Source organism: Columba livia, chromosome 21 (genome assembly GCF_036013475.1).
Source record: "Columba livia isolate bColLiv1 breed racing homer chromosome 21, bColLiv1.pat.W.v2, whole genome shotgun sequence".
NCBI lineage: Eukaryota > Metazoa > Chordata > Aves > Columbiformes > Columbidae > Columba > Columba livia.
Window position 1 is genome coordinate 238,914 of NC_088622.1, and position 23,874 is coordinate 262,787.

At 54.3% G+C, this 23,874-nt stretch overlaps 1 protein-coding gene across 17 annotated transcripts in view; it reads right to left on the minus strand.

Moving 5' to 3' along the window:
- Positions 1-23,874, minus strand: part of CAMTA1 (calmodulin binding transcription activator 1) — a 156,796-nt gene that overhangs the window by 29,454 nt on the left and 103,468 nt on the right. For all 17 annotated transcript variants that reach the window (XM_065037714.1, XM_065037726.1, XM_065037718.1 and 14 more), the window contains 5 exons: positions 15,330-15,483; positions 10,602-10,742; positions 6,617-8,472; positions 4,583-4,709; positions 3,696-3,830 (listed from right to left, as the gene is read on the minus strand). In XM_065037714.1, coding sequence (XP_064893786.1) covers positions 3,696-3,830; positions 4,583-4,709; positions 6,617-8,472; positions 10,602-10,742; positions 15,330-15,483 — 2,413 coding nt within the window. The remainder of the gene's footprint in view (positions 1-3,695; positions 3,831-4,582; positions 4,710-6,616; positions 8,473-10,601; positions 10,743-15,329; positions 15,484-23,874) is intronic.

A 23,874-nucleotide genomic window follows, 5' to 3' on the forward strand; every position in this document is an offset into this window, starting at 1 on the left:
GCGCGGCTACGAGCACCTCCAGCAAACGCGCGTCCACATGGCGTGCTCCAGTAAGCGAGAGTGATTCAGGGCCGGGATGTGAAATACCTGCATCACCGTAAAGCAACTGGGCTCTTATGTGCAGTTCTTCTCATCTCACTACACATGAAGTAATGATACTTCTACTAATTGCTCTAATAAGGTAAACTTGCAGAGCATTAAAACCTGACATAAAATTGCAGATGACGTCTGTGCAGGCTCCAGTACAGGCTCATCTGAGCAGTGGAGCATGATCAGCCGTCGGCCTGAGAACAAACACGGGCTTCCCAGAGGAATCGGATGTGTGACCATGAAGCCTGGGACTGGCTCAAAAGACACATCCAGAACAGAAAATGAAATACTCCTCACCTCGATTCTATGACATTTTAGCCAAGACAGAACAGGATACTCTGAGAAACGCAGCCAAAGCACCAGAGGACAGGCTTCCCAAAACAAGTGTAGCCGAGCAGCCCGGCCTTAAGGATGATGAAAGGGAAAAAACCCAATCAAATCTCAGCAGGACACAATGAAACCAGCCGAAGCCTCCGCAGAGCAGGAGTCGGTGAAGAGCAGAGGACGAACACAAACACCGGAGGTTCACAGGGCTGTTCCCAGCAAGGACCCCAGCCTTCGCTTTCTGGTCGTGTCCCATGCCAAGCAAACGTCACCTCTGCATTTTTGAAAGAAGCCAAGGCATCAGCGGAGGGCAAACGTACATGCTTTCCACAGGAAATCCGTACTAAAAGTCCTTTCTAATTCGTTACACGTTGTCACTAGAAGATTTCTGCCCTTCGGTCCCGAAGGGGGTGTCTCTCCCGTTCGGTTTTTGTTTTTCTGAAGAGAACGTCTCTGCAGATAGCGAGTGAAAGGTGAGGTCAAGCGGCGACAGAAGCACGTGATGGCTCCTGAAAACCGCTGGTTTATAGAGAAAAACGAAGCGGCTGCCAAGTTTATCAGAGGAGATCAGGATCACGTGGGAGCACATAAATGAGAAGAAGAAAGGCTTTCTTTGAAAAAAGAGAACACTGCTATTCTAATTAACTAGAAAAAAAAGCAAGAGCATCAGCAGCTGCTGTCTACTGCCCATTTGTAAGAGACCGAACTCCCCTGTGGAGTTAAAAACCAAGACAAAAACCAAAACCACAAAAGACCCAGAATGGAGCAAGCATGGCTGTGTACCATTGGAAAAGCGTGCACCGTCCTTTACAGCGCAGCGCAGACTCCGAGAAAGCGAGAAGACCTCCAGAGGAAGGTCCCCCAACACGCTGCCCCTTCAGCTCCTCGGCACGTTCCTTCCCTCGCCCGGGCCGCCCCAGAACAGCAGGAGGGACACGGTCTCCCAACATTCCCAGATCTTTGCACTTCTAACGCCTGCTCTGTGCTCAGAAACGTGGGATTTTGCCCTTGCCCTGAGCTCACTACTTCCAAGAGTAGCAATTACTATAAACCAGCAAATTATTTAATTGAAAGTCTTTTCCAATCAAAACAATTCTATGAAATGCTTTCCTCTGGGAACCCCAATTCCCTGTTTCACTCAAAATCGCCTCCTGCGGGCACTGGTTAAACGTTCCCTGACACTCATAACAATTTCCAGCCTTAAAACCAGCTGGACCCAGAGGCCGCGGCAGGGGCTTCCCGGGAGGAAGGCGGCCGGCCCGTGGCAGAGCCGCTCTCCGCAGCAGCGCACAGCGACGGCCCCGCGCGCCCTGTCCCCGGCCGTAAACCTGCAGAGGATCTTGCAGAGAAACCGAGGCGCTGCCCCGCGCGCCGGGCACGGCGCTGCCTCCTTCCGCAGGAAACAGGCTCTTCAGTCGTCTGCAGAACTGAACAAAGAGGGCACGTTATTTTTTGCCTTAATGTAACTGAAAACAGACAGTTCACATACAGGATGTCTGTCTTGATTTTAAAGAGATTTGTGGCAGACAGATGTCTACCTGAACTTGTGTCAGATGTAAATTGCCAGTCCCTTTTCCACGCTGTTCCTGGGGCACGGTTGACTGTTAACCCTGTTAACCCTCTCTTGCAGCGGTCGCACCTCTTGGGGCCATGAGCTGTAACAGCGTAGCGCAAAGATCTCAAAGTGTTCCACTGAGTTAATTAAAAGGAATTTTAAAATTCTAGTCAATATTTTGGGACTCTAAATACTCCTTGGAAACCTTGCCTCCAGACTGCATAACAGGCAGTAGGGCAAGGATTTGGAGCAAGGCAATTAAAGTAAACAGAGAAGACAGGGATTTGTGTATTTATTCTATTGATAGAATCAACTCACATTAACTTACACCTTAGCCAGCTAAGCTAACCTTCGTTCTCTACGGATAGACAGAAAGAAGCTGCTGGTCCTTTAAATAAGAGGGTAATTTACTCCCTTTGGAGCACTGTGCATCAAGGCAGAGGCTTCTGATAAGTCACGGTTAGGATAATTATTCAGCCTGTTTCCCTGAAGGGCCCCTGCAATGCAGCGCTCCTTTGGCTTTTCTTCTCCTCCCTGCTAGCAATGCCCTAGCCTGGCCGCTGCTGCAGCCTCCCTCCCTCCCACCACGGCATCGAACGACCTCTCACTGAGGGCTTGCCCACTGACCAGGAGCTCCGGACGAGCTGCGGGAACACCGGAGACGGCGCTCACCGCCACCCTGTGCGGCGCCTTCGAATCGCCAGCGCTGCGGGAACCGCTAAACAAGGGCTTTACAACCTGCCCCCGCGCACGCCACTCCGGAGACGGCTGACAGCGGTGTCGGCCTGCGCCGCGTCCCCATCGGCTGCTCTTCACCTGCAGCCGCGCCAGCAGATGAAAAGCACCCGCAGAGTCTTCCGATGCTCAGAAGTCAAGCAAACTCAGCACTGATGCTGAACGTGAGATGATGCGCTCTTCCTTTTTAAGAGATGTTTCTGTTTGCAAGCTACGCCTCTGCAGACAAGCCACAAACCTCTTTACTCCTGCAATAACCACAGTGACCTGTCTCTGTTCTGCTCATGTCCACGAACGTCACAAGCAGTGCCAGAAAGCAGAGACAAATTGAACATTTGTGTTCTGTGACGTTGCAGGCAGGGGGAGAACCAGGGAAGGACGTGTCTGTGTGCTGCTGCTATTCATGGATAACCCTGAACAGCTAAAGATACGGGTGCTGTGCCACTGAAATCATGACTGATGCTACTTGGAAGGAAATTCTACTTTCTTGTTATTTCCCTGCCCATTGTCTCCAAACCCGCCAGGTCCAACCCTGCGGGTGTACACGTGCTGCTGTGCCAGAACCCGGCTAGACACGGCTCCTCCTCGCCCGCCCCGCGCTCGCGATGAGCCGCGGGCGCTCCCACGGCGGCGCCGCGGTGCTCGGCTGTGACTCCCGCCAGCGCCCGGCGCACAGCGGCCCGCGGCCGGGCGAAAGCTGCCACCGACTGCCTGAGTGACTGCTGCTCTGCCACGACTTCCCACAGACAGAACGCAGGAGCCCTCCAAGAGCCTTTAGAACACCCCCTGCCTGCGCTGACAGGTGGCAGGCCCGAATCCAGCTTGAAACTGTTCAGTGTTTCCCCAGTTAAACAGTTCTAAGCATCTGCCATGTCCATCAAAGACATAAAATAATAATAACTACATCCCTCCCCCATGCCAGGAGCCGCTTCGTTCATTCACAGTCCTACCATGCAGTGAGCTTTGTTGAAGAAGATTGCACGCTTCTTACCATCCAAGGATAGCCAGTCATGCTGGGAGGAAGGCAGGGTCGGCAGAGCTCTGGCTTTATACTCAAACACCACGGAATTGGAGATGATCTGATTGTTGAAGGCAACTTGCAAAGTCACGAGCCCAGTGTCATGAGCTAGAAGGAAAGTGCACGTGGTGAGACAAACCTCCGGCAGAAATGCATGGCCAGGAATTACCTGTGGATCTCCCCATGGGCTGGATGGCAGCTGGGAGCAGATACAGTGAAAGGAGAGGGGGCGTTTGACAATGTTTTTGTGACTAGATAACTGAAGAGTCCAAAACGCCACTCTGTGTTTTCAAACATTAAGGTTCGAAGCTTCAGAGTTATCTAATGGGTTGTTTTCGCAGAAGGTGGAACCAGCCTCACCGCATTTCCAGTGGGAAGCTGGGCCCTAACAATGACACCAAGTTATTCTGCGTGCCCTTAAAGTCATATTCTGAGGAGCAGCTCTCCTGAAAATGTCTGCAGGGAGGCTGGAGCTGTTCTCATCCTGTGCGGACCAAGAACAAAGTGCAGAACAGGCAAATTAAGAGTCAGAAGAGCAGTGAGTGCACCCTGAATAACAGTTGCTCTTTAGTCTGCTATTTCAAAACTAAGGAAATGCTCAGAATTATTTTATTTCAAGTAATCATTTTAAAGTTAATTCAGAGCTCCTAAGTAATATTTGTTGTGATCTGTTGTGACGTATCAAGATCCTTAGCTGCTGTTCTCACACTAAATATGTCAAATAAAAAGTAAAAGCTTCTTGGTGTTTATGCGCTACCGTTCACAAGGGGTCTGTGAGTCTAGTCAAGACAAATCCGTGAGACTGTCAGGCTAAGAACTTGTTCTGAAAGCCCCAGCGTTAGGAGAGGGGTGTTCCTTACCTGGGCAGTAGCAGCGCAGTACCCCGGGCTGAATTAAAGATGCAGGCACTGAGATCTGATCAAACAGACAGCTGTAATTATTGCTGGCTTCCTGCCATGGACCGGTAATTAGGACTTTTACTCCTCCCTGTGAGGAAAACAGTGAACAAAAAGAGTAGGTTACAGAAAAAGCCAACTCCAGAGAGGGCCATGCACTGGAGGGGCCGAAGGGCAAACAGCGTCCCGAGGGCGAACAAGTGCCAAGCGAACGCGGGTCCCTGGCACCTTCGACACCGGTGGCCCAGTCTCCACCACCGCGGGAGAAACGCACACAGCATCCCGCAGCAGAGGACCTTTGCTCTCGTCACGCGCGCTGTTCCCCGCTCCTGCCCACGGGCCCCGTCTTGCGCCAGCTCCGAGACCGCCCATGGCAAATCTTGATGCTGCGAGCCAGAGGTCCCTCCCAGCCGGCAGCTCGGGGACTCGGGGTGCTCCGTCCCTGCCCACCACCGCCTCCCCGCTGCTGCCTGCCCAAGCTCAGCCTTTTCTCCGTGCCACAGAGAAGTGCCGCAGGTCCACCACAGCAAGCGTGCTGCACAGTTGCCATCACTGCCTTGACCCTGCTGACATGGATGCATGACCATGTAGAGGACACAAAAAGCGACACGTCATCTTCAAAGTGACTATTGCAAGCACGAGAGGAGTTGGACCATGAATCTGACCGACAGTGATGTATGAAATCTCAGCTAAAAACAGCAGTATTACGACTTGCATTGTTCGGTTACCGGGAACGTGGTTAAATAAGGACGCAAGACGACAGCGGGTGACCCAAACAGGACTGTGTTTGCAGAGAAGCCATTGAGCACAGCCTGTCCCTACCCTTCCCCTGCCAGGGCTCTGGCGGACGAGCACAATGCTAGGACAGTCGCGCTCCGGCTCCGTCCCTGCGCCTGCTCGGGAGCACACAGGCCCAGCGGGGCCGGGACACCCGGGGCCACCCCAGCTCCTCCCGCCGGGCACTGCGGCCTCTGGACCCGCAGTCAGCAGCGAGGGGGACCCGTTCCCGTCCGGGTCTCCATTCCGTCCCCGCGGCCCTGCTGCCCCCGGGCGGCCGCCGGCGGGAGCGCGGCCGGGATGCGGCTGCAGCGCGGGGACGCGCACCGGGCTCCGGGGGACGCGCTCCGGGGGACGCGCTCCGGGCTCCGGAGGGACGCGCACCGGGGGACGCGCTCCGAGCTCCGCGGGGACAGCGGCAGCGCCCCGGGAGCCCCGAGCCTCTGCGGCAGGGCCGGGCGGAGCGGAGCCGGTCGCTCCCCGCGGCCACTGGGCGCTCCGCAGCAGCACACACAGAAAACAAATGGCTGGGGCATCGCTCTGAGCCGTTGCACATCAAACCCTGACCCGCCAGGATGATTCCACACAACCAGAAAGAAATCCTGGACTCGTGCTGGTTTTGAAAAACGTTCTGGTGAGTTTATGCAGATGGATTAGGCCTTGTGGTCTGTACAAAACTGAAATACAACAAGCGCTGCCAGCCAGAGTCGAACAATTCATTAGTGTAGCAACAGATAACAAAGGTTCCCATGGTAGCAGCAAAAAAAAAGATGTGCACCAGAAAGGCTGCAGGTTCAGTTAGGGGTTTTTCTGTTGATTTTTGGGACCTTCTACACAAGCGCTAAAGAGTCGGACTGGCCGTGCGGACACCAGGAGCGTCAGCAGCAGCGTCGGCAGGCCGGCGGAGCCCGGCGCCCTGACGCACGCGGCCCGGCCCGGCTCGGCTCCACGGGCCGCGCTGCACCGCTGTTGGTGTCACGCAGGCAGGTGACAGCGGCAGCGACCGCCCCCGTGCTGGCGCTTCAGCTGTGTCACCCTCCACAGAAGTGTAATTAACTGAAGTACAGGCAGACATGCAAACGGCCTTGGGCCTCTGACTTCCAAGAGAAATACTTTGAAAGCCTCCTCAAACCTTCAAGGAAACAGTTCTTGGGAGCCCTGATTAACAAAGCAATGACAAATAAAGCAGTAAACATGAATGAGTAAAAGCCCTGGACTTACCTCAGGGTAAGACCATTCTGGTGAATAATCTGTCACCATGAACAAGCGCCCGCTCTGCTGCAGCAACCCCAAAGTGCCTTGTGCTGCAGCTGCGGACACCACCTCAGCCACGTGCATGTACGCCATGGTGCTGGCGCCGCTCTCCGTGCTGCTGAGCTGCATGTTGGCTTGCTGAGGGCTGCAGCAAGGAATGCACATTTCAGCCTGGCTGTACGTTGCTCTGTTACTGTCTTCAGGCTGAGACAGTCCGGCACTGTCACCCGACACCAGCTGGTGTCCATAGAGAGCATTGCTCCCACCTTCTACCGATATGAAATCATTAATTAGATCGGAAAACTGGTTGCTGAAGGAGATGTCAAAGTGGTCCAAGTTAAGCTCCATGTTGGAGGAGTTATTTAGGCTGGGATGGGCCACAGGATAGAGTCCTTGTACCATGTTTCCTTGGAGAATAGGGAGGTTGTTCCCGTTCCTGATACCCCCATTGGCCTCGGGCTGCAAGTAGTGTTCCGTGCTGCAGGCCTGAAGATCCCCTGATTTAAGTAGATTTTCATTCCCTTCTGCCTGCTGGGAAGTCTCCATGGGAACTTCAGCTTCTGCAGTCATAGCCTGGAAGTTTGTTTGGAACTGCATGAGCTGGAGAGAAGAGCTGGACTCTATTCTGGTTTCCACTGTGCCGTTACAGTTGGAAGTGGTTTGGGATGGGGACTCTGTTTTCACACTGGGGATTCCTAACGTGTTCACAAATGAGCCACTTGTGTCATTCAAGTTGTTGTGAGTGTTCTGCTCAAGGGGAAGAGGTTTGCTGGCATCCTGCAGAAAGAAGCTGGGGGAAGGGGTCTGATGAACATGAGGGCTCTGGACAGTCTGACTGAAGCTGGAAGAATAGTCCTTGTTGGAGTCAATGGCACTGAAGTCCATCTGCTCCAGGGTGGTACTTGGGCTCAGACCTCCTCCAGAAGGAAGCAAACCTGAGCCAGTGGTGAGGGTGAGTGTGTTTGATGCAGAAGTGGAGGAAAATGCTTCTTTGGACATCTGTTGTTCAAAAGATGTGTCCTCAGTTTTAATTTCTTTTGTGAGGGTCGTATTGAAGCTGAAGCTGCGTTCTGTTGTGGGCGACTGCCTCATGTTGGTACTGATGCTGTCGCTTTTCATACCTCCTCCACCATAAGTCTGCCCTTGCTTGGGATTGTTAAGAAAACAATCTGGGTCAAAATTCATGGTGGTTTCTGGAATTTTTCTATTTCCATCTAAAGTTGTAGAGAGCACGAGTTCCTCAGAGACAGTGCTGGGCAGCATCGACAAACTCTCCGAACTGCCAGTTGTTGGAAAAGCAAACTTGTGTCCATCTGAACTCACAGCAAGTACCAGTCCTTGTGCAGCTGCATCTGAGGACAGAAGGTGTTGGTTTGGGCCAGAGGTGGGTGACATGGTGTACACAGCTTCACTGGTGACTTCTGACATAAACACGGTGGCACTTTGTGACAAGCTTCCCATAACGGACGCTACAGCCATGCTGGACACGCCGGTGACGGCTGGGCTGTCCGCCATGTCCGGGTCGCTGTTCAATCCGCTGCTGATGGACACCGGAGAATTCTGGGTTGTGTCGGGGACCTCCACCTGGTTGGTGGAGGAAACCTCGGTGCTGTTTTGATGGAGCAACACTGGTTTCGCCACTTTGCCGTTCCTCTTCTCTCGGCTGGAGGCCTTGCCATGGCTGTGCTCGTTCTTGCCTTCAGAGACATCGTTATTTTGTACCTCTGAGTGAGCGCTGTACCCACCTGTCCTTGGTTCGACCTTTGGTGATATGATGCGGTGTTTGGCACTGTTACACTTGTGATGCACACTGCTTCCTGCCCCTGTGCCGGAAAACAACATTTGCCATTCAGTACATACAAAATTAAGACGACGCTAGTTGTGTATCTTAGGGCTGTAGCAAAGGAGAGCCGTGCTCACGCTGTGTGTGCGAGGGAGAGCTGGCACACACGAGACCTTGGAAATAACATTCAAGTCTTCCTAGTGCCAGGTTTACAGCTCCCCTTCCCCCTAACACACAGATCCTTTGTGTGCAATGACAGCAACCTCTGAACAGGTGCGTTTGTTCCCTTCCCCTCACCCCACGTAGCACCCGTCCCCCTCAGCCCTGCTGGATCAGACGCCACGGGAGAGGAATCGGCACCTGCGACCGGTTTTGGAGCTACCGAAACGCGCCCGATCACCGCACAGAGCCCACAGGCCGTGGCAGCGGGTTTCTGCCGCACAGGCCCGTCCGTCCGCAGCGCGACGCGCCCTCGGCCCCGCTCGGCTGCTCGGCCCCGCACGGCCCGTCACGCCGCGATGCCGGGTGGTTTGACAACCGCTCTCCTGGGCCGGATGCTGACTGGTAACACGGAGGTGACAGATGCCACATCACAGCCCTGTGCCGCGCGTCATCCTGCCGCCTTGATCGCAACCTTATCTCCTTGTTATTATCGTGTCTATTACAGCTGCCAATCACATTATTTAAAAGCAGCACACCAGCCAGCACAACGAAAGCCCGTAAGGAGGGCGACGCGCTCCTGCGGTCCTGAGTCGCTCCTCTGCTGACAAATGAACGTTTTGCACACAGAGAGGCCGCGGGCACCGTGTGCAATTAGCACCGGAGCGGCTGGAGAACGTCCCCGAGCCCGAGAGGACAAAGGACACCACGCTGTCTGCACACGCGCCTCGGCCGCAAACTCCGGTGCCAGGACTGCTTGTGGTGTCTAAGAGAGAACAGCCCACGAATTTTTGATGTTTCCTTCCTTAATCAATTCATTTTCCTCAGAATAAGGTAAGAACATTAATTATGGTACTGCATAATGACTACGGGGGGAAAGAGACCTCCTCCTTAGAGCTAATGGCTATGATTATCAATGCCGTCTTCTGAGTAACATAGAGCATCCACGTAGCCACTGCAGTTTGCTAAATCTTTTGTTCCTTGCCCTTGAAAGGGAACTTCTTTATTATGTGCTCAAGACTTGAATCAGGTCACTTAAAGTAGTTCAGGACAGCGCTTTTGAGACTAAACGCAATATAAACCTCTCTATTCTCCCAGGTGCAGAGACGAACGGGAGCAAGGAGAGGCGTTCCCGCCGCGGGCGGCAGGCGCGAGCTGCCAGCGTGCGCGCCGGCGCGACCGCCACGAAACAAAGCAACGCTGCTGCGTTCAAAGGCACGCAGCCCACTTGGCGCCAGACAAAACATCAAAGGGAAGAATAAAAGGATTCGTGTTCAGATCTGCAAGCCTGGATCAAATGCTGAGCCGTAAGGTTGAATTTTAATCCAAACTCAGGTATTTCAGAGGTCATCATTCCTACTCAAGTCTCAATTGTATAATGCAACTGCCCCCAAAAAAGAAGAAAAAATAAACCCTTTGAAGCACTGACAGTTTTCCTTTAGAAATTCTGCTAAAGACTAACGAATGTGTCATATTTTACTGGACCAAAGCACCAGGAAGGGGTGGCTATAAAGCAGATGAGTTGGAAAAGAGAATCACTGAGCTTCCTGCTCTGTGTACAAAATGCTAAACTAAGGATGCTGTTTCTTGCTGTTGTAGCCTCACTCAAAACCATCCCTTAATGGGAAAGAAATCTCCTGTATTTTCACGATGCCTAAATAAAACTTATCCCAGTGATACCTTGCAATTAACCACTTGAGCCCATTTTCTTCAGCAAAGTGGGCTGCCGGGCAAGAGTTCAGAGGGTGAAGTTGGAAGAACATTCAGTTTTGATGCTTTGAACATGTAGAAAAGAATATGCCTTTTTGAGCACGCCACACATGGAGAGCATTCATTCGAGTTTGTACATTACAGAGCACTGTTCCAGATGCATCATTTTGTGCTCAAGACTTCTCTGAATTAGCTGCGTCTCAACAGGTCACGATACGCCACTGAAGCACGTCAGCGCTACAAACGCAACTCTAAGCCCGGGTTAAGCTGCGGCCCGCTCCGTGCCCCTGAGGTGCTCACCCAAGGTACCAGTGCAGAGACAGTTGTGTGTCCGAGGCTGCGGCTTGGTCTGGTGGCTGTCGAGGATCTGCTGCACCAGCTGCTCCACCGAGAACCCCGAGCTGCTGTTGCCGTTGCTGCACGTCCACTTGATGCCATGAACTGCCAAGAGAACAGCAAAACTTCACATCAGAGACATCCCAGGAATCACCAAAAGAAAGGCAGAAACCCATTCCTGCTGCTTTTTGTCAGGAAAACACCCCAGCAGAATATCTTTGTTCCGTTTGCTGCTAGCGGCGGCTCTCGCTAAGGTGAACCATGGTAAGGACTATCTGAGCAGTGCACGTGACCTTCAGTAAAACCCGAAAGCAACCAAATACTTGTGTTTCATTGAAGTAAACCAGTACAATTCCAAGAAACACTTTGCAATCTTTTCCTCTCTAATGTGAAACCAGAATTAGCTTGTTTTAGAATAAAATCAGCAGCTACAGCTCTGCCGGTGTAACGCGAAGGCAAACCTCTGCCAGGGCTCCGCTGCCGGCGCGGCTGGCGCCAGCCCTTCTCCGGGAGCCGCCACCAGACACCGCGCCAGCTCCTCCTCAGACAACCTCTTGGTAATTTGGGAAAGGACGGGGTGATGCTGCGGGACACGCTGCAAACTGAAGGTCTCTCTTCTTGAGGCCTGTTAGCCATTTACAATGCCAAACTGCAGGCACATAAATTATTGGAATAAAGGCTCCCTCTCAGAATTTTTAGATGCAGAACTGCACATAACAGTGGTATTCTCAACCCGAATTACAATTGAAAGAGCATTTATAAAATATTTTCTCCATAACAACTGACTCAAAGCATCTTCTGTCTCCTTAAACGCCTCTTTAAGTGATTTACACGTGCCCACCATCTACCTCTGCCTCGCGTGCACGAGGGCCGCGCGGGTCGGGGCGCGCGGGTGCGGCCCGGCCCCCAGCAGCGCTTTGTCCAGCTCAGCCCGGCCGGTCGCCGCAGGGAGGAGGGAGCCGTCCGGACGCCCTGCTCCCCTCGGTGCGGCTCGCTCGGCGCGTCTCGAGCCCCCGGCTGAACGGAGCCCCTGGACCTGCTCTGTGCAGCAGGTTCATCGCTTTGTTATCACCTGTTGCTGTGTCCCCTCATCACCCGCTGATGTTACCGTGCCTACCAGCATCTCATCTTGGTTAAGTTTTGCATTACAGAATTCACACGTTTATTGGCCGGGCTGGATAACTTGCAGAAATACTGTAAATAAGGTTTACAAGTTTTCTTCCTCATATCAGTATTTAAAGTACTGCAGTTACTTTAGTAATGAGTCCCTCTATCCTTGCTTGACAACCACATTTATTGTTATCGTACCCAACAGGTTTTGCTTTCTAATAAATTCACAATTTTGAATTTCCTCTTAACACTCAGTATCTGTTATTATGTCTAAGCTAAAGTTTATATACGCTCACCGCTTCAGTACCTCCACTCACATTCGTTTTATTATTCTAGGTATGTTATTCTGTTACGTGTGATGTTATACCTAATAAGTGATGTTCAAATAGCTGTTTTGCAAAAAATATGTTGACAGCAAGATTAAAATGCAGTGACGTATTTGGCATATTTTGAGCTATGCTATATAAAGGTACTGAGCTGTACTCATTAAGTCCTCTGCGGTCACCTCGGAAGCGCTTTGCTGAGCCGGGGGGGTCAGGTACAGCGGGGGCCAGAGTCAGTTTTACAGCAGAGCCTGGTCCCTGCTGCCAAACCCCCGGAGCAGCGCCACGACCGGGCAAGTCCGGTAACGAATTGCGTCTCGCGGTTTGTGTGTCCGTGAATCTGAAGCGCGCCGCGGGCTGGAAGCTCACAAGTAAGGCAGCTTCGCAGCTGGACACCTACAGCATCACGCTGGTGGTTTTCAGGGCCCTGCAGCCCCCAGCCCGCGCGGGTCAGCTGCTGCCGAGGGTCCGGCTGTGCCCCCGTTCCCCGGCCCGGACCGGGTGCAGCGGATTTCAGTGCTTATGTTCCACATACATCAGGAAGGTTATAAACCAGAAAGCCAGTAAACGGTGACAGATGGCAAAAAAAAATGTATAGATGCTTAATGCACATTATCTACTACCTTAACACATCCAATATGCACGTTTTCTCCCTCCCCCTTGTAAAGAAGAACTCCTGTGAGCTGGTAAGATTTTAGTACTGAATACCAAATGCTATTGAGATGGCTTGTAACATGTCATGCTTGGCTTCCTGACACATAATGAATCAGCAGGAAAGGAGATTTCCATACAGAAGAAAACACATTATGAAAGGAAGGTTAAGAAAGAAGCATATACACACACGCTCTTCCTGTTTCTTAGCGGTTGGAAAAGTGAAATCACTGTAGAACCACCTTTGATTAAATACAGTCCTAATGTGGGAACGCAAAGAAAAATAAAAAGAGGAAAAAATATTGAAGCTCAGCAGCAATTCTGGGAGGTATTTTAATCCGATTTCTGGTCAGACGCCCCCGGTGTTTCCTGATCAGTTACAATTCAAACGCCAGGGGGCGCCCGCGGATCAGGAACGGCCGCTGGGGGCGGGGCCGGGGCGGGGGCCCCGCCCACTCAGAATCACCGGATCGCAGAATGTCGGATCGGAAGGCACCTCAGAAGACCCCAGTCCGACCCGCGGTCCGGACCCCGGGCTTCCCGCCGCCCTCCACGGGTCGCTCTATCCCGTGTTTTTAAGCACGAATCTCGCCGGGCGGTTTTGCGCGAAGCCCCCGCGGCCGGGCGGGGCAGCCCCCGCAGCGCTGAGCGCCAGCGCTAACGGAGCTCGAAACACCCGGCAGCTCAAGCGCTTCGGACCGGATTAGTGCCGATCACTGTACCCAAACTTCATCCGAGGCTGAAGCGCCCAGTGCCCGCTGCAGTGTGACAACGTGGGGACACAGGTCCAGGTCACCTCCCGGAGCCCTGGATGGTCCCTGCCCACGGGCAGCACAGAGAACTCGAGCTGCCTGTGCCCAAAGGGGTGCGGCGACACCCACAGCTTCCCGGCTGCAAGCAGCAGCCGCAGCACAAGCCACCAGTTTATGAACAGCAGAGCAATGAAAAAAGCTTTTTTCCCCAAGAAAGACAGGTCTTAATTATAGCAGACCTGAAACGAGGACTGCAGCGCAGCACCAGCTGTGAGCATGTAACTCGCGCTCTGCCGGCCGAGGGGTGAGAGTGCCAAATGGGGACGATTTGGAGAAATCCTCAACAGGAGCTGGCCCACAATTTGCTGATCATATGGAGCTTATTCACAGAATTCTGCTGTGCTGGATTCTGCCACTGCATTTTGCTTTTACCACCAGCTGCCTCAGAGGACACCTGCTAATCTGTTCACAGAAATCTCCAAGCAAGCCCATAACAGGGCACGAGAGGCGGAGAAAACTGAGAGCGACGCCAAACTGAGGCCCATTCTTCACACCAGGCATCCCAAAATGACTTACAGGTGTCTCAGACAACGCTCCCACAGAATCTCCATCTACTATTGCTACTCATTTTGCACAACTGTCCCGAAAGGCTGCAGTCATACAGAAGCAACACACGCAATGACCCTTTTATTCAACCAGTTAGGATGCTGCCGACAGTCAGATTGTCACCGGTCTGCAGAGGTTTCGGTGGAGGCTTCGCAGCCCCCTGTGCTCCCTGACCACAGCTCTGAGACGTCTCCTGGTCTGGAAGGAGAGGGGAATCGTCTGCTGCAGCCGTGAGCAGCGCCCGTCTCAGCCGGGCTGCGCTCTGTGACGGGTGACACGGCTGGGCGCAGGGGCCGGGGCCTCGCTGGAGCCGGGCGGGCTCTGGGACGACGCGCTGGGCTGCGAGGAGGCAACCGAGTGAATTACAAATGCGAGAATGCGAGCAAACCCCCCGCTTTTCAGGAAAACCAGCCTGGGGTATTTGTCTGCACGCTGCCTCTGTCCCTGCCGCACCGCGCGGCCGAGGGAACCCGCTGCCGCGCCGCCCCGCGCTCCGACAGAGGCCACAAGCTCTGACACCAGGGCTGAGCAAACAGCCCTTGTGCTCAGCGCGTCACTGACCCCTGGGCAGGAGGAGGCATTGTCCCCAGAGGCAGAACTGGTGCCAGCTTATCCTCCCAACTCCGAACGACACAACAGTCGGGAACAGGGTGAAAAACCTCCCTGCAGGGCAGCACCTGTCCCGGGACCCCCACGCACAGCCCGGCTGCGCCACCGCGCACCGTCCAAAACGCGACGTGCTTATGAAAAACAGCAACCAAGGAAACCAAAGAATCGACAAAAGCCTCATGCAGCTTCCAGCTCCAGAGGAACAACACTAGAGGAACCACAACACGAACAGGGACAGGGTGAGACTGTCACCTGACCAGCACCACGCACGACACTTTGAGTAAGTCACTGACAAACCTGCTTTAGGCCAGAGAAATTTGGGAACATCAGGCGATCAAACTGTGAAGGCTGTGAAAGAATGCGATTAATGCAAAAATGTGATGAAACTAATGTGCTTGGCTCCAGAACCTCATGGCACGCCCAATACTGGAACCAAATCTGATGGCTTCTTGGCGAGCAGTGCCCCTCTGTGCTCCCTGAACACCGTTATCCACGTCCTCGTTGTTTTCTAGGTCTGACCAGAATCTAAAGCTTTTATTTTAGCTACATTTCTAAGGATACCTTTCCCAGGACATGTACCCATAAACAGAGATTTTAACCCTCTGTAAAGCCAAAGAGCAAAGCAGCCTCCAGATACTCACACATGGGTTTGAGCTGTCCGATGAGCTCCTCTTTTGTCCACTTCGCCCATTCCTTCTTGTCTGTGTTTATTGAGCATAAGATGGGGCCGCAGGGCTTCCCGCAGTCCTCGATGGCAGGGACGTTCAGGTAGTGCACCAGCACGATGTCCGGGTTCTGCGGGGAGAGCACAGACAACGTCACGTCCTCGGGCCCCTCTGCTGGGGCTCTGCCTCCGCCCGCCCGGCTAACACCACGACAGCAAGCACCACAGTTAGATCCCAGCGTGTACCAGACCTCCCCGAATCGGAGCTGCTCTTCAGAAGAGGTGGCAGAAGATGACGCACGACAGTTTGCGGGCGCCTCCCCTCGCCCCTCGAGCGCTTTTCCAACCCGTACGACACCGAATACTCGTGAGCGTCCTGCAAACAGTCCCAGCAAACACCAGCTGATTTGCTTTGCTTAAAGGGACATGTGGTCTGTTTGGTCCAACGCTTTCATCGGTCCCGGTCCACACTGGGCTATTTCAAATACACAGAAATCCACCCGAGAACACCTGCAACAGCCACGCTTTCCATGGGGCAGCAGAGAGCGGGAGGGAAGAGCAAAGAGGCTCTCGAACAGCACCGCAGCGCCCCAAGGACAGGCCCTTTTCAGACAAGCCCGACACTTCTTCTCTTCTGAAGGTCTTGCAGCTTTGCAATGAAGGTCGGGACTGAGCCCACGTCCTGCGCAGAAGCGCACGGCGCTCGCTGCCGCGGGGCTGTTCACGGCGCCCCCCTCCCCCGCGCTCGAGGGGCCGAGGGGACGCGGGGGACGCCCCGCTGCGCTGCGGCCCTGCCCCACCGCCCCCGCGCTCCACGCGGGGAGCTCAGCAGCGTTACCGCCCTGTGCGTAAATGAATCATCCTAACAGCAACAACTCCGCCAGCTCCCACCAGCGTCCCAGGGAGATTGTACAATAGATAATAACGAGATTGAGAAGCTGATTTCTTTCCCTTAAGTCATTTACTCCTAAGTTCACAAACTTTAATGACTGCTTTGGAATTATTTATAAAAATAAATACGATAATGGTGTAATTAAAACCCTAATGTTTCATTAATGCTGTTAGAGCCCTGTTCCAAGGGGGAGGGGGAGCACAAGCCATCATCCGTTTGCAAAGGTTGTGCTAATGGCAGCACTTGCTTATGAAACCGCCGAGGGTTGGAGCAGCGGGTGGACAGTGGCGCGGGGACACATGGCATGGGGACACACGGTGTGGGGACAGACGGCGCGGGGACACACGGCGTGGGGACACACGGTGTGGGGACACACGGCGCGGGGACACACGGCGCGGGGACACACGGCGTGGGGACACACGGCGCGGGGACACACGGCGCGGGGACACACGGCGTGGGGACACACGGCGCGGGGACACACGGCGCGGGGACACACGGCGCGGGGACTAGACGGCGCGGCAGAGCGTCCCCGAGCCCCGTGGAGCCACCTGCTGCACCGGCGCAGCCAAAGCTGCCGCCACCGGCCCGGCCGGGCCCCGCGCGCTGCGGCGTCGCGTCCTGCCGGTGGCCACAGGAGCTTGTCCCGCTGCGCCGGTGCTGCCGGGTAAGCAGGAGATGACACGAGAAGTGGTTAAAAAAACAAAATAAGCTGTTAGTTTTGATATAGAAAAATGCAGCTGCAACATCTGTCTGATTCTTGTTTGCAGCTTCATCAGCACTAAGTGGTCAATAAATCAGACTGGCATGGTGTTACGTTTCTTCCATGGCTCGAACATTAATCTAGTGCCAGTTCTCATGAAAAATGAAGGAGGAAAACTATGTGATAGTGAAAGTGTACACATTATCCAGAAGCAGTAACGGCCGAACCGGTGCCGCAGCCGCCGCGCTGCACGGGCTGCTGACGCAACTCGGAGCTCCGAGGAGGCGCACGCTGCGTCCGGGCACCTCTTCCCCACCGCAGGTCTCTCTGTCCCACGTGTCTCTTTCACACACCAAGAGAAGAGAGCAGGGAACAGGACAGTGCGCCTGTCCTGCCTCAGATCCCCAAGGCAGAATAAGCAACCTGGCTGCTAACTCGAGATGTTATAATTGTTATTAGTGATGGGGAATCAGGGTGCTCCAACCTGGCTACATCGAATGGGCTTCACCCCAACCCGCCGGCCTCAAGCCCGCTGCAGCGAGCAGGCGGTCGTGTCTGCGTGGACGACAGCGCAGCAACCGCCTCCAGAGCTGCGACGGTTCGGGCAGAGGAAGGTGAGCTTTGCCGAGCCCGCGGGCTCAGGCTGAGCCGATGACAGATGCTGACGCCACATCCCATTAGATTTTAAAGTAGCGAGAGCAAATTTGTCAGATAAATGGTTGGAGACGTGCTGCAGAGTTACCAGCTTCTTTGGTAACTCCACAGCTGCGTCTCGCCTTGTTCCTTTGGAGATTTTCCACGACCTTTTTATTCCATAGTGTGCTCTAATAACAACATTGAAGTTTCAGCAATGCCTTCTGAAGAGTGTAGCAAATAGCAATGCATTTGCCGTTACATGAAGAAATTACTTGTTTTTTCTATTTTTTATATTTACTCCCCAAAAACGCCTCTGAAGTTGAGACATTTTCTAAGTTGAGTGCTGCTGCACTCTCACGTTGGCCAGAGAAAAGAACACACAGAGCCGAGAACACTGCACCCTTCACAACACCTGCGAAGGCAGAGAGGCCGCTCCATTTCGGGACAGCTGCGCACTGCTCCGCGGGGCCAACCATCGCGCGCCTGCCCGCCAGCGCCCCGACCCAGCCGCGCAGCCCGGGGCCTGCTCAGACGCCCCGGAACGCAGCAGAGGGCGGCACCTCCAGCGCCAGACACGGGAACACTGGGCGTTCAACAGGGGAACGTGTACGCTGGTGAGCGCTGGGGAGGGTGGGGGCGCATCAAAGGTTTCTTGGCAGCTCAGGCGCTGGTGCGTCTGGGAAACCCGAGTTTCCAGTGTCACAGACTGAGGGCCGAACACCCCGCGGGGGTGACGGGGACGGCGACAGGCGCAGAGCCCTGAACCCGGAGGCGAGGCCTCAGCACAAGCCCCCGCTCGGTTCGCCGTGTCGTCAAGTCGTTCTTTTTTATAGATAGAGACACAAGGAAAAAATGAAATCTAAAACGCATTGTCAACTTGAATGATTTTCCAGGTTCTTGTCACTAAACAACCATCATCCCTCAGAGCACAAGAAGGGCAATAAAACCAATAGAACTAATAAAGGAAAACCGTGTGGAGCTTGACGGATCTGGCTGTCCCCGCCGCGTGACAGCCCATTTCACCGGCTGGCAAATTGAAGCCGCAGCAGACTTGTCCCCAGGATAAGTGAGACCCTGACAACACCAGCACTGACTCCTAGTTTTTTAACACCATTGAGTTCCACTAAAAAAGGACCATTTTGAAAGACCATTCAAAAGATTTCACAGCATATATTTGCAGCTGCTCAGTAATTGCTGTTTAAGTTCTTGTCTCCGCCAAACACAGCGCAGACCATTCTGTGCCACCGGTGACTCCTCACGGCTGCCAAAGGGATGCACTCACCTTGGTAATTCTGTTTGTCTGCATATGGAAAAAACCCTGGATTTTATTTGTAACTGAAATAATCTGGGAAACCCCAACCAAACAGCTTTTCAAAGCCCGTAATACAGGGTGGAGGAGCAAGGCTGTGCAGGTGTCGCTGGGGAACCGAGCCCCGCGCTCCCGGAGCCCCCGGGCTGCGCCGGCCCCGGCGCTTCGCGGAGAGAACCCGAACAAACCCCGAACCAAACCCGAACCCAACCCGCCCAGGAACCCGCTCCCGTCCCTCTGCGTGCCCTCCGAGCCATCACGCTCTGGAGTCACTTCTTTAGCAATAAACTACAACGGCCTGAAATCATTAGTAACAAAGTAAATTGTTTTAATTGATCTGAACTTTTTTTACGATGCGGGAACTTTGTTTCTATATAATTGCACTTTCTAAAGGAGTAAAATAGCAAATTAATCACTCTTGGAGCCTGCAGTCTTTAAAATGCTCGCGATTCTGAAAGGCTGCATGCTGGAAATGGAGAACAATCGGCACCTCCATGACTCTTCCACGTTCGCGTCTGTAACGAACCCCGACCGCGCCTCGGGAGCCCCGCAGGGCTTCCGGACCCAGAACAAGCCGCACGGGCACTCCGCAGGGCAGCGCCGGGGCGCTGTGCTCCCGCAGCACTCGTCAGCGCGGCGCACGGGACTCGAACTTCCGTGGGGATCAGAGATGATGAAGACCATGCAGATTTAAATCATTTTGAGATCTCATTCGATGTAACCTCAGCCAAATACGAAGGTGCAGGGGTCCTGTTAATAAACGAACACACTCCGCTCAGCCCCTTTCTGTCTGCACAGGCGCCCCTGCGAACGGCAGCAAAGCGCCAATCCGAAACAAACAAGGTGCGCTGCCACCTACTATAAATGTATTTTCCATTCAAATTGATTGGGGGGGTTCAGAGGAAATATTCAATTTATGAATAGAGTATAAACGGCACCTTTCAATAGAACAGTTTTAGGCACAGATTAGCTCTCCATCCTCGTTGCTTCTGATAGGGCTAATCACCACCCTAAATCAGTGTTTCAGCTGAACCTGACATTGGAAATCATGTATAATTATACTGATTAATTTTGCTGAAAACATACCGTGTTTTGCTACAGAAATGTAAACACAGAAAGGTGAAGGGGTGACACACATAGCTGACGCTGGCTGCTGCTCAGAACACGCTCAGGTGCTGAAGAGACTGGAGTGACTGCACCTATTAAAAGAACAGTCCCACATCCGCCCACTGACGTCTGAAAGAAAGGAGCAGAGGAACACTGATGGGTATGACCCAGGAGTGGCTGCGACCTGCTAACGACATCCAGTTATTTATATATACATCAGAATAAAATGAAGCAAACAATATACCAGGAGTGCTTGAAACAGTCCTGCAAACCACCTGCACGGTGGAGCGTGACACGGCCAAAGAAACAGGTACAGCACCCCACATGGCGCCCCACGGCCTCTCACACAGCGCCCCACACGGCGCCCCACGGCCCCACACACAGCGCCCCACACGGCGCCCCACGGCCCCAAACACGGCGCCCCACGGCCCCACACACAGCACCCCACGGCCCCAAACACGGCGCCCCACACGGCGCCCCACGGCCCCGCACACAGCGCCCCACACGGCGCCCCACGGCCTCTCACACAGCGCCCCACACGGCGCCCCACGGCCCCACACACGGCGCCCCACACAGCGCCCCACGGCCCCAAACACGGCGCCCCACGGCCCCAAACACGGCACCCCACACGGCGCCCCACGGCCCCAAACACGGCGCCCCACACAGCGCCCCACACGGCGCCCCACGGCCTCTCACACGGCGCCCCTGCACAGACTGTGGGCGGCACGGGGAGCCGGGTTTGCTCCAGCACAGAGCCTGAGGATAAACAGAAGAGAAAGGCAAACACAAAGCTGCAGACGAGCAAGTCACATTAGGTCTGACACGGGGAAGCTGTGATGCATTACTCACCCTGATAAGTTTAATGTATAATTTAGAAAGATCTCACCAAAATGGAAAAGAGAAGCTCTTAAGCAGCTCTGAAGGGTGCTCGGCTCAGGCATCGCACATGGTTAGTGCTCGAGGGAAGCTGCCACCTCTGTGTCAGGAGCCCACCCCTCGCCCAATAATTCCATTTATACGTACCTCAATGCTGAAGCGCTTCAGAAACAACTCATTCCTTTTCACAGGCCAGATTTAGGGTTTTTATTGAGTATTGGGTATTACCTCCCTGCTTGATGACCAAACCCCATCAGATCGGAAAGCCCTGAGTGCTGCTCAGTGTCGCGGGCACCTCAACAGGCGGCTCGAGCCGACACCCCGCAAGTCACAAATGATCCCACAGTACATTAGGACCTTAGAGGACGCATTGCCACAAATTTAAAATAAATAAATATTTTTCAACTAATCACAGCCCACACAACACAGGAGGTGATATCACGCTAGCTTAAAGGAGCATAAATGACAGCCAGCTGGGCACACTCCCCTGCGGAAACGCTCCTCTCAGCAGCGGAGCGCTCGGGGACGTCCTGCCCCGCCGCGGCCAGGAGCGCTCTCCAGCGCTCTCCAGCGCTCTCCAGGGCTCTCCAGCGCTCTCCAGGGCTCTCCAGGGCTCTCCAGGGCTCTCCAGGGCTCTCCCGGGCACAGGGACCCGGAGATGCTCCTCAGGACACATCACCCCTGCAACGGCTCCATGAAGCACTTTATCACACACACATTTTAAACTCTCGATAACGCTCACGCAGAGATAAGGGAACAGGAACTTGGGCTGCAGTTTCATAACATTTTCCCAATTTCTAGTGGTTTATCTCCAGAAAACATCAGCAAGTCTCCCAAATCCTTACACATTAGTACGGTTGGTGACATCAGCCTCTCCGACCTCAAACTGCAATAATTTTCTCAGAATAAGCTGCTCAAAAAGGGAACCCGTGTGCCAAGAGCAGTCTGCCTCCCACACAGGAGCACCGCGCACGCACCGCCGCAGTGCAAACCAGACGGGCTGGGCTGATGTGCTGACATTTACTTGAAGCAATGCTGCCCATGCCCATGTTGGCGTGCGAGAGATGGGCCACCCCGACCCCAAATCCACGTCCTTCCCCAGGTGACGGCGTGGCTGGGAGCCCCCTTGTGCGGAGTTTCACGGGGCTGCTCGAGCCGGGGCCACGGGACGCCCGGCAGGAAGATCCCGACTTCCAGAGACCGAGCTGCAGCCAGACATGAAACACGGCACATGAAACAGGGCCTGGCTCAGAGACACCGAACAGCAGGGCGCGCAGTCCCGGCCGGGACGGGCGCGCGGTCCCTGGCAGCAGCCGGAGCCCACGTCCCGCTGCGACGCAGAGCCCGATCCCCGGAGCTCTCCGCTGAGACGCGCGGGAGCCGCTCACCCCGCGCCGCGCTGGCCCGGGAGCGCTCGCGCAGCAACAACCACCCCAGCCTGCACTTCTGTGTTTTCTTAATTTTTTATTTAATTTTTTTGCAAGCACAGACTGTGCCCTCAGAACGTGAGATAATGTGAGTTCAGAGATGCAATAAAAAACCAGCACACCCCTCCCAGAGCTTTTAGACTCAAAATCTCATCAAAAAGAAATGCAGTTTCATAAATGATGCAGCCGTACCCTGCCTATCACATTTGGCTGCTGTGTGGAGCCTCTTCACCTGACAGTGGGTTTAAATTATGAGAGCTCCTTGAAAGCGACGAGGGCTCGCGCCGCGCGCTGTGAGAGGGCAGCCCCGCGCCGGCTGCTCCAGCCTGCTGGACTGGGGTGTCCTCGAAGCCAAAGCCCAGTTCTGCTGCTGCCAACGCTCCTGAAAGGTCGCCCGGCTCACCGGGCAGCAGGGCTTGTGCAGAACAGCCCGGCCGAGGCGTCCTGGTGGGGAGGAACGCGGCGTTTCCCCAAGGGACGGCGGCCGAGCACCCGCGCTGGCGCTGCCGCGGCGCCCCCGCTCACCAAACAGCACGGCGCTTCTCAGCGTGTTCAGACCCTGGCACGGCAAGCGATGAAAGACTTTCAGCACTGCCAGTGTGCTGATTTTAGCAGAAAAGGGAGCTGGGGAGAAGGGATTCCTACAGACAAAAATAGCAAGTGTTAAAGCTGCAGCAAAGAGGAGGGCTGCGAACATGGAGTCCTCTCCAGCAGCATCCAGCCAGGCAGCAAGAACCGGAAGGAAACAACCTATAAATAATATAGAGCAGATCTGCTCTGATCCACTAACCTACTTTAGAACAGGTTTACAGTGCAGAATAAGAAGAATTTAAGCTTGATTGTGGTGATTTGGAAAGTGTCTGTGTGGTGCCGACATATATTCCACGCCCTGGTTTCTCAGCTGGAATAACTGACTCTAAGCGCAGGAAAGCCCGTCCGTCTGTCCGTCCGTCCGCTCCTAGTCCCGGGGCAGGGGGCGGGCGCTGGCTCCGCCGGCTCCGTGCGGGCACAGGGGGCGTCCGGGGCAGACGGGATCCCCTGATCCCAGATCCGTCGCAAGGCTGCCAGTAAACCCGGAGAACAACCTTAATTTTGTTTAAATAATCCCGAGGAGTAATCTCCTGTATGTTTAGGCTGAATCCAGCAAAACAGCGACCTGTAACTCTTTGCGGTGTGGGACCCCTCAGTCCTACATTACAATGCCCTGCCCCATCTGACCCTGGCACCCTGGAATGAGGTGACAGACACCGTTTAGTCACTGGGCTGCACTGTTCTTCAAATAACACCACATAATAGCCCCATGTCACCAAGGACCTTTGGCCCAGGGCCTTCCACTCTTCTCTCTTTTCCTATTCAACAGCAACATCTTCATTTTAAGCACATTCCGCCAGGGTCGCGGCTGCCCCCGCCTTTCTGCCCGTGCCGCTGCCGAACTCCGCTCCCAGCAGCTTACCACAGACACCGAGACGGCGCCCGAGGCCCAAACCAGATCCTGGGTCAGAGCTGGAACCCCACAGTTCATCATGTCTCCTGTTCCAGCAGCCGACCGTGGCTGGCAGCAGCCGAGGCAGCCAG